The 11,157-nt window shown below is 40.8% G+C and overlaps 1 protein-coding gene across 1 annotated transcript; it reads left to right on the top strand.

Moving 5' to 3' along the window:
- Positions 1–1,802: 1,802 nt before the first annotated feature.
- LOC149141641 (uncharacterized) lies at positions 1,803–3,580 on the top strand. The gene is made up of 4 exons (XM_089451291.1): positions 1,803–2,090; positions 2,236–2,628; positions 3,208–3,319; positions 3,429–3,580. Exons 1-4 carry the CDS (start codon positions 1,803–1,805, stop codon positions 3,578–3,580), a joined length of 945 nt encoding a protein of 314 aa, XP_089307417.1.
- Positions 3,581–11,157: the final 7,577 nt, after the last annotated feature.

The raw sequence follows: 11,157 nt of genomic DNA, 5'->3' as shown, positions 1-11,157 counted from the left end.
TAAAGGGTAAAGTAATGGAGGAATAGAGAATTTCACAGGGTTACGCAGAACCATACACCGATGATTTGGAGGAAGAAGAGGAGCAATGGCAAAACATAATGAACAAGGCAACTACTTCAAGCTGCAATATGCTAACAAAATCCGTATACTGCATTAAAGCTCAGGACCGCGAGTTGCCGATATAGGATGGGTTCACAGTAGTAAATGTATTCGTGGAGAAGTTTGAAAGTGCAGTACTAGCATACCAGTGACTTGATGCGCTCAAATGGGCCTTGCGCGTGACACCGACGAGATGGTGGGGTACCCATGAAGGAACTTTTGCAGATTAGCAAAGTTGTAAGCGCATGATGAAGATATGATTTGGGAAGCCAACACTCCAACTAAAGGAGAAATATGATGGACAATAAAATCTGCACATATTTCTAAGCAAATGGACCAAAGCCTATGGCGAAGAGCCATAACCAGAATGGGTGCACCTATTTTATCATACCTTAGATGTCATCCCAAGGAATTGGTATACTGAAACAGAGCTCCGACGTGGCACAGGTGAGAGGGATATCTTGCGCGAAAGGTTTTTGTCAACATTTCTTTTCGAGGATCAATGGGTGGATACAGTGGATGATGCATTAAAGCTAGTAAAGACCGCAATTTTCACATTTCCGCTTGAGCCAGAAGAAGTCATGCAACCAGACTGTTCGCAACAGCTGAGCTAGGCCTTGGAATGTTACAATGTAAAAGCAGAAGGGGACGAGGATGATCCACACGACATCAATATACCAGAATCTGAAGGAAGTAGAGAAGTGTGTGACCCTGAAATAGAAGATCTAGAGGTCACAGCACCATTAAAAATGAAGCAAGTAAATATCAGAACAGAGGAAGAACCAAAGTATGATACACTTGGGGATTACTCGGATGACGCTACCGCAGAAAAATTCATTAAGCTACTCAGGGAGTATCGAGACCTCTTCCCTACTAATATTATAGAGCTGAAAGGGATTCAGGGTGAACTAGGAATGATGAAGATAACCTTGAAGCTTGACGCGAAGCCAGTAAAGCAGCAGCCTTACTGATTGAATCCAAAATACAAATCAAAAGTACGAGAAGAGCTGGACAAGATGCTGGCAGCCGGGATCATTGAACCAGTCGAGGAGTCTGATTGGGTAAGTCCGATGGTGGTATAAGAGAAGAAACAGAAGGGTGAGATCTGCATCTGCGTGGTTCTATGGAACCTCAATGATGATTGTGTTAATGATCCATTTACCACACCTTTTACCGATGAAGTCTTAGAAAATGTGGGTAGGCAGGAAGCGTATTCCTTTACAGATGGGTCCTCTGGATACCATCAGATCAAGATCACGCCGGAGGATCGAAGCAAGACAACGTTTGCTACGGAATGGGGTTGCTTTCAGTATTTAGTGATGCCATTTGGGCTAAAGAATGCACCGACAATATTTTCACGCATTGTGGTAGCTGCATTCAAGGAATTCATACATAAATTCTTGGAAGTCTATCTTGACGATTGGATTGTCTTTGGCCTAGTTAAGAAACATACTGAGAGCTTACGATTAATGCTGGATACCTGCCGTCGACACCAGATTGCGCTCAATCTAAAGAGGTGTACGTTCCTTGTTCCTTTCGCGAACTTGCTGGGTGACGTAGTTTGTAGGCAAGGCCTGATGGTGGATTCGACAAATATCGGTATCATATTAGGTCTGCAAGCACCATGCAGTGTCAAACAACTCCGCTCTATGCTGGGACACACGGGGTACTATCAGAGGTTCATAAAAGGTTACACCTAGATCATGGCTCCAATGGAACAACTATTAAAAAAGGATGCCACGTATTGTTGGAACAAGGAATGTAACAAAAGCCTGGAATTGCTGAAGGAAAAAATGGCATCTGCCCCTTTCTTGATCTTTCCAAAATGGGACGTGGAGTTCCACGTGCATGTCGACGTGTCGTGTATTACATTAGGAGTAATACTTACTCAGGAAGGCGTGGAGGGAGTTAACCACTCGATTGCGTTTGCAAGTCAAAGGTTGTCAAAAGCCGAGAAAAATTACTCTACTACTGAGCGAGAGGGATTGGCGGTGGTGTACACAATCCATAAGTATCATCACTATTTGCTTGGAGGATATTTTAAGATGTATACTAATCACTCTGCGCTAAAATACCTAGTGAATAAGCCTATGTTGGGGGGGGGGGTGCATTTGTCGATGGTTTCTATTGTTTCAGGAATATGATTTTGAGGTTGTTGTAAAGCCAAGACATCTGAATGTGGCTCTAAACCACTTGTCCCGGATTGAGACGGGCGAGGAACCCACGAACCTAACAGAAGGACTCCCGGACGCCCAGTTGTATGCAGTGCGCATTGCAGATGACCACTTTGAAGATATAATCTATTTTTTGACTATCGGCATTGCGTTGCAGGGGTATTCTGTGCAACAAAAGAAGGAATTGGTGACACGAGAAGCAGATTTCACTGTGATTTCCGGCCATCTCTACAAGATGGGCCATGATGAGATATTACACCTATATGTACCAGATTTTGAGCAAGAACAGATCCTTGCTGAAGCACATGGAGGGGTTACTGGCGGACATTATGCGGGCCGTGCCATAGCCCAGAAGGTTCTTTGTGCTGGATTATGGTGGCCCACCCTACATCAAGATTCAAAAGTAACTTCAGCCACAGGTAACACTACAACTATTTGAGAAATGGGCGATCGACTTCGTCGGGCCTATTGAACCATGAGGGAAGACAGGCGCGCGCTATATCATCACTATGACCGAATGCTTGACCCGATGGGCAGAAACACAACCAGTTAAGGATTGCATAGCCACGACAGCGGCAAAGTTCTTGTTCGACAATGTGTTGACCAGGTTTGGGTGTCCTAATATTCTCATGAGTGATCGAGGAACACATTTTTTGAATGAAACCATCAGTGTGCTCACTGAGGAATTCCAAATATATCACCAACAGAGCACACCATACCATCTGCAAGCAAATGGGACCATTGAGGCATTCAACAAAATTTTGGAAACTGCACTGACTAAGATCTGCAATGCACGACAGAACAATTAGGACTTGCGCATCCCTACTGTGTTGTGAGCATATTGAACCACGTGCAAAAAGTTGACACGCTAGACACCGTTTCGACTAGTCTATGGTAAGGAGGCTGTGATGCCTATGGAATATATTGTGCCCAGCCTATGGATTGTAGTAGCTATAGGAATGGCAGATCGTGGGGCATTGGAGGAAAGGCTCACATAACTCGACAAACTGGACAAATAACAATTTCTGGCGGGATTTTATCAGCAGGTACAAAAACAACGTGAGAAAGCATGGCATGATCACCATATTAAGGTGTGCACATTCAAGAAGGATGACCTCGTATTATTATATGACAGTAAGTTTGAAAAATTCACAGGTAAACTCTGTATGCATTGGTTGGGGCCTTATGTTGTTAAAGAAGTAACTGATGGGGGCACAGTTCAGCTGGCTAAGCTCAACAGAGACCCCTTCCTAGAAAGAGTGAATGGCAGTCGCCTGAAGCTCTATGCGGGCAGGTCGACCGCCTGACTAACTGTTCCATGGAGAGTCTCACCGCTCCGACCAGTTGAAAGAGAGCGAGGGACGCTAAAGCAGTCTAGGGAAAATATGCGTCAGCATCACGGTACGTGTACAATTGGCCAACAATCAGGAGTGTGGTTCCACGGACAGAGCCATGTGGGTGCGCCGCTCCAAGGAATGATGATCGTTAATACCACTATTCATGACAATATAGCTGCATTATGGTAGAAGGGAGCGGGCGGCGGGAAATTAAGAGCCACAGTATGAACCAGATATGAAATGGTCGACCATAGATTTCACACGGGAAGGTTACACAAGCTGGAATGAGCGGCAATCAGGGCATTTGAAGTTCGCATAACTTATAAATCACCATGGGGAATCCGCTGGGAAACCTGCGCTTTGGAAATACAGATGGAGCTATTCAGCATCTCTACACCTGCAAGCGCCCAAAGGTAGTAATCTAGCCAAAGGGGGGGCAGGAATCTCTAAGGAGTCTGGTATTTCCAGCTGTAGGTATCCCGCAGGCTGCAGTATTACTAGCGGGGATATACCAGAAAACAGGGAATGCGAAGTAGAATTGGTCTAGATGCCGTCGCTCTGCCTAGAATTAGGATGGCGCATTACAACAGAACAACAAAAGGATGGACAGACAATGACCATGGGTGGAGATGTAGTCAATAAGTTTCCTCTGATGGTTCTCGACGAGTGGGATCTGGCAGACAACAGCCAGGGTCTCGGAAAATTGCAACACAAGTTGCAGCGGATGGTGTGAAGAGAAGATACGTCGGTCGGAAAGGACTACGGTGGTACCAGGAGGTCCTGTATGCGGCTCCCCTATTCGCACTAAAACCCTCAGAGGGGGTCTTCTGTGTTAATCGAGCAGAACAAAATGAGAATCATCGATTGCAAAGATAGGGTAGAAACACTGAAGCTAGAAAAGTGTTGCAGGAGACAAAGTAGTAGTAGTCGAATGACGAGTGCCACTCAACGAAAGGCGAACCATGAAGCCAAGGCTGAGCGTCTAACCACACCAGTAACTGACTCGGGATGAGTCACGATGGTTGTGTTAGGGGACTGTTGGGTAGCGCAAGCCCCATGGAACGAGTATGGAGTGCGAAGCCTGGAATTTTGGGTAATATTAGGGTAAAAGACTCCGCAGAAAGTGAGGAGCACGAACTATAGTAGGTTGAGTCAAAGGGTAGTCCACCCAAAAATAATGCAAAGAAATAGTAATAGATTCGGCCCACAGAGGGATCACGGGCTAAGGGAAAGTATAAATAGAGCGGGGCTCTATGAGGGAAACTAGTTTTGCAAAAGATGGAATGTAATGGGTTCTGAAAGGAAATAACTTGAAAGCATCTATAAGTCAGAGTCGAGGGAGTAGGGTAGAAGGTAGAGGCTCTGCAGCTATGTGCGTAGAGGCCTGGAGAGTCTGCAGCTGTGTGTGCAGACCCCTGTAGCTGAGTGCGCAGGGTGGATCTGGATGTATTGTTGAAGATTGATAATAAAGATAAGTTTCTTTTGAATTTTGTGTTGACTGCGACTGTACTCTTTGATGATAAATGAACTGTTATGATTTTTGCATTTTCTACGGTTGAATTCATGTGAACTAGATTAATCTTGATGCGCAAAGTAACCAAAAGTAATAAATGTTTGCTTAAAGACCATATTAACTAGATCAAACCAATAATAAGTGATTTTATCTGTAATAAGTGTGATAAGGGTATTTTGATCTGCACATATCTGGTCTAGTGCGAGGCTGCAGAACAGTGCACAAGCCCCAAACCACATCCAAGACATCCCCAGGGTGTGAAAACCTAGTTTCAGCACCCTCCCCTGCTACCTTGGGTGAGACCTCAGTCCGCGCTTTGCGGGTTGTTGCCGAAAGGGCTGGTAGCTATGGGATTTCTTTGGCTAAATAATTCTTCCGAACCTGGGTCAAGCCCATATAAGCCAACAGTAGGTGCAGGTGGAGTAATTACAAACCTAAATGGGAAAAAAATTACTACGTATGAATGGAGTCTCAGATAAAATACAAACAATGAGGTGGAAGCTTACAGCTTTCTCTTAGGCACAAGATTGTTAAAAAAACTAGCGATCAAAGATCCTATAATTATAGGAGACTCGACAATCATTATAGCAGCAATGGTAAATGATAATAATTTCAATAGTATCACCATTAATAGAATTTATCAGAGGATCATATCAAACATAAAAAGTTTGTGAAAGATCACTCTCAAACATGTGTTGAGAAATTAAAACAAAGATGCTGATAACTACGCCAATAAAGCAATTGAAAGACTAGTTGGGATTGTCAAGGAAAACAATGAAGTCTTTTGTTTAAACATTCCATGATTCCCACACCTATGATGAGGACTGAGAAAAGAGGAAAGAGGCATAACGAAAGGAAAGAAAAATATGAACAAATCTCCATTCCGAGAACGAGATTGTCTTCAGAATACAAAGAAGATTTGCTATCAATGGCTCTCAAGTGCATTCTGCAAGACTCAGAGGGCAAAATCAACTCAATCCCCAAAAAGCTCCATAGAAAGTTTGACAAGGTTCACAGGCATCCTTTTCCTATGAGCAAAGACGAAAATAGTCATATCAATCACAAGATTCAGGATAAAGAATGTCATACAAGCGAAAGGTGTTCTATCACAGGTAGTTGTATAAGCACAAAGGTGATCTACACCATGAAAATCACCCACAGTAAGTGTAATATTCCGCACTATGGTCAATATTATTTTCTGAAGTGCACAGCCATATTCATCATTTAGAAAGCACAACCTCCTTACATTCAGGATATCTCTTAAGTGATCAACCCTCTCTGTATCCCCTTACCCACAATCCTCTTGATGATCTCATTACCAGCTTGAAGCTTCCAACAACCCATCCCCTTCATCCTTCCAATCCATCTACCTCGTAGTTCATTTGTATACCCAGGCTCAATCACCCTCATTGTATTACAATCTTGCTGTCATTAGCTCCCCTCAATGCTCTTCTCCAACCAAATGCACTCTCTATACACTCCACGCTCACATCTCAAGCACTTAGAATCTCTTAACAACTTCTTCCCCCCACTTCGCTGCCCCACCCTATAAAATACACAGGTTATGGTTTTTACGACATACTCCCATCTCGAGAGAAACTTCCTCTCCCCAGCGTCCTCCGTCCTCTGCTTTTATGGAGTCAAATTTTCTAACTACTCTTTACCTCTCACATAACCAACATCTCTCTGCCAGTTCTCCATTTCAAGACAACTCCCTGGAACGTTTTTGGAACACAAAGCAGGATCAATGCTCTTTGGGTTCTCCGATATCTTTGGGGATCATTCATCAAGTGGACTTCACTAGTCAGAATTTCGCCATCAAGAATAAAGGAACAAATAGAACACACCAAAGTAAGAGGGCCAACATTGGGATAAAAAAAGACACAACATCCATAGCAACTCAAAGAAATATAATGGCTTGCAACCCATTAGAAAGAGCTGAAAAGAATGACAACTTCCCAACCTGTAGGGCCAATAGGTTTATGATTGAAAGGTTTAATCAAGCCCTAAAGGATCTCAAGGCAAAAATGAAAACAACAAATGTGTATATGCAAAGAGACACAGACATCAGAGAGCTGAAATAGAAGATCTAAAAGACAAATGCAAGCATCTTGAAGAAATAGTAGAGTACATTAAGACCCTCAACCAAAATTAGCAAGGGGAAACCTCCACCAAGAACAACAAGAAGCGTCATCCTTAACAAGAGGAATCGGTGAATCAGTTCTGGTGATCTTGTCTTTTTAATGCAATGCAAATATAGTTTTTTTCTAGGACAATTTGTAAGGAAATATGCATGTCAATCTTTGAATTTAATAGAATTATGGCTTCAAGTGAAGATGCTGGGACTGAGCTCCCATTTTGTGCACTACACTTGAATCAGTCTCCTTCCGAATGTACAAGGAGCTCGCTCCTTTTTCCTTTTGCAATATAAAAAAAATAACTGACAATATTAAAATAATAATAATAATAATAATACAAATTTGCATTGATTATGAGTTGTGATGGAAATGGAAAAAAAAGTCTATTTAATTAAATCCATGTTAAACCCAAATTTATCAAGTATCTATATAGGGATCAAATTTCTTGACATGCAATTATTTTATCATTTAATATGAAGAAATTAACACATAACATGAAATTAAATCATAAAAAAATAAATGTTTGTTATATGTAACATTCGCGGTAGCCTCCCATGAAAATGCACGGAGTTAGAAATTTTTTACACAATTTACATACAGTTAAATATCCAAATTATTATTCCTCCTTAACCATTGGATAGTTAGAAATTTTTTACACAATTTTCGTACAGGTAACTATCCATATTACTTTTCCAAATTCCTCATTAACCACTGGATAAAATCTTCATCATTACATGCAATAAATTTAGTAAAGAAATAATAAGTTACATAACCATTTTTTTTTCTCAATATGACTACTGCTATTATTGATACAAAAAGTTACAGCAAGGCCTTGGCCTTGAAAGTTCAGCCTGTTGATGGAATTTTACAAAAAAACACATAAGATCAGTGCAGTTGGAATCTTCAGCTGTGTGTAAACTTCTTCTACGACACATTACAATTTTGAACAGTAACAAAACCATTACATTTGCCAGACAGCGCCCTGACACGGACAGAAACATGGATAGACCGTGCCCTGAGACAGACATAAACAACTAGTGTATGTAGTAACGACACATTGACAAGCAGGAACCTGAGCCAAAAATCATAGCAACGAAGACACACAGAATTATGCTAGGTTAGTCATCATCTATAGTATAGGCCTTCTCGACAACCAAACACCCATACCATAGAGAGTCCTCCGAGTCCGAATGAGGAGCCGCCGAGCCGGTGGGATCGCCACGCACGGATGCACCTGGGCCAGCGGGGTTGGCCGGATTCAGTGTCGAAGCATTCTCCATGACTGGGCTCAAGTGATCCTCCAGATTTACAGTTCGTTGTTCTGTAGTTGCTTCAGCTTGGGTTGCTCCCAAATTTCTGTTGTCGTCACGCTTTTCGATAGTGACTGAATAATGAAAGTAGCATTATCGAGCGAGCAAGGGAAACGATACCGCGCAGTATGGTGAGCAGCATGTTCACATACTGCATCTCCAGATCTGCCACGACCCCTTCCTCTTCCGCTCCTCGTAGCCGGTGGACTGCGCCGCTCAGGTTCCAGAGTGTCGGAAGATCGCTGCGAGACTGCTCGACCACCGGAGCCCCCTCTTCTGCTCAGTAACCTGACTCTTTCGCGCGACATTTTTGCTTGCTCTGAGCTGGGTAATAACAGAACTTCCCAATAACCATACAAACTCTGCACATTAACAGGTCTATGAACCCCTGCAGAGTGATTCAGAGAAACGCCCAGAACTGGAAGCAAAAACTCGACAGTGGAATGCATTGAAGCTGTTATGCAAAGAGCGTTTAAGGAGCGGCAGGACGCGGCGTGCGAGACGACGGATGAGCGCAGTAATGGCCGCATTAAAGAATTTGTGCAGGCCCATCTCCCTTTCCTTGCGACCTGACTCGTGGCGTATGTGGGCTGACACTTGCCCATGTGATACACCGCCTGTATGTCCTTTGGACAATTAATCACCCACATCCGGGGATAAGTTACATAACCAATAATCATCATTGTAGTAGCATATTAACATAAAATTTCTCATGTAACCTTGCATCATTCTCATGATTCCTTTAACTTGATTTGTTAATCACATACTTGATATTACACACAATAACTTTAGTAAAGGAATAGTAAGTTACATAACCATTAACAATCATTGTAGTAGCATATTAACATAAACTTTCTGATGTAACCTTGCATCATTCTCATGATTCCTTTAACTTGATTTGTTAATCACATACTTGATATTATAAACATTAGCTCATGCAAGGAATTCACATCATAAAAGCAGCACAACAGGAAACTGCATCAGTAAACACTGATATACCATGGAAACCCCATAGGGTGAAAACCAACGAACGTTTAATTTTATTATTAAATGCTTGTGATGGTGTTCAAGCGTCACTCAATGGATTATAAGGGAGTCCATCCCTTAGCCATTGTCACAAAATATTACAAGAAAATATCATTTAAATACAACATATCTAGTTACAATCATCATGATAACATTTACCCACAAATCTTCAATATCTTTGTGGCCTCGTGGTTCCATCAGTGGACCATTCTATATCTCACACTCATTTGCATGGACCAATAGTTCTTCACCTGCCACAATATTAAATATAATATATCATTTACACAAACCACCATCCTTTCCTACCATTGGTGTCGTCAACGAACTTTGCTATCACAATTAGATAAAGTATTAATCAACCATTAATCAATATTAATAGTGATTCCTCAACATCTATGTGCATACATGAAATGTAAATAAAATATCACAACATGCTTCTTCTAACAACACTGCTCATGCATTAATTATAAGCAAATAATTATCAAAGCGTGTCAAAATAAATACCACATTACTATGATTCCTTTCACACAAGCACATGCTCTTTTCCAAAGGATAACCACTGTAACCATCCATTTTCATTTAAAGGATACTAGCAACTTAGCTTTGTTTTCCATGCATGTAATTAGATAAAAACTTATTCAAAGAAAGTTACCCCCTCAACTTTTTCTTTGTGCATGTAACTAACTAATGTTTCCAATACAATAGATATTATTATTACTATTATGCATACAAATCCATGCCCCCTTCTAAGGGAGAGCTAACATAATAGATACTATTATCATGCATGCAAATGCAAGTCCCTTTTCCAAAAGCATCTTTCCCAAGATAGAGCTATTTACAAAGTCTATTGTACACACAAATAAATGCTTTGTTCTAAAAGAAAACTCTCGTGTGCGAAAATATGTATTTTTCCAAAGGAAAGCTAATGCTTTTATTGCATGTGATCAATTGTTTCTCTTCCAAGTTATAACATAATGTTTTTTCTTTTCTACACACAAATTCTTGTTTTTCTTCAAAAGACCTAACACAATAATTATATACTTCAATGCATAATTATTTTCAAAGAATCAAGCATCATGGGTGTACTTTTCATGGATGCAAATATCATATCTTCTTTCAAGAGATCAAACACAATATTTATATTTTTTGTGCAATAAAATAACACATTTCGTTTCAATAAATATCAAACATAGTATTTCTGCATTTTGTATGTAGATAACTTATTTCCTCTCAACAAATATCAAGCATAGTAGTTCTATTTTTTGCACACAAATGAATTATTTCCTCTCACAAAATATCCAACACAATATTTCTATTTGGTGCATGCAATGAACTTATTTCCTCTCAAGAAACATTAAACTAACTAGTTCAAATTTTGTGCATGCAAATACACGTCCATGTTCTCAAAAGGAGAGTTTAAACATAGTAACCATTAAACACATTTTTCAGTTTCAAGAATTCTAACAAACAATTAATCTTTTCCATGCATGTAAACACATATTTTTATAACACATTAGTTGTTCTTTGTACGTGCACTAAACAATCCTTTTTTTTGAAAGG

Source organism: Pinus tabuliformis, chromosome X (assembly GCF_031772625.1).
Source record: "Pinus tabuliformis cultivar Carrire ecotype Pingquan chromosome X, CPIR1, whole genome shotgun sequence".
NCBI lineage: Eukaryota > Viridiplantae > Streptophyta > Pinopsida > Pinales > Pinaceae > Pinus > Pinus tabuliformis.
This window is presented reverse-complemented; position numbering and strand designations above follow the sequence as displayed.

Coding starts and splice junctions, on each gene's coding strand:
- LOC149141641 (XM_089451291.1), top strand. CDS start 1,803: ATGGCTCCAATGGAACAACTATTAAAAAAGGATGCCACGTATTGTTGG. Junction 2,091..2,235: donor CTGAGCGAGAGGGATTGGCG/GTGGTGTACACA, acceptor CTATTGTTTCAG/GAATATGATTTTGAGGTTGT. Junction 2,629..3,207: donor GCCGTGCCATAGCCCAGAAG/GTTCTTTGTGCT, acceptor TATTGTGCCCAG/CCTATGGATTGTAGTAGCTA.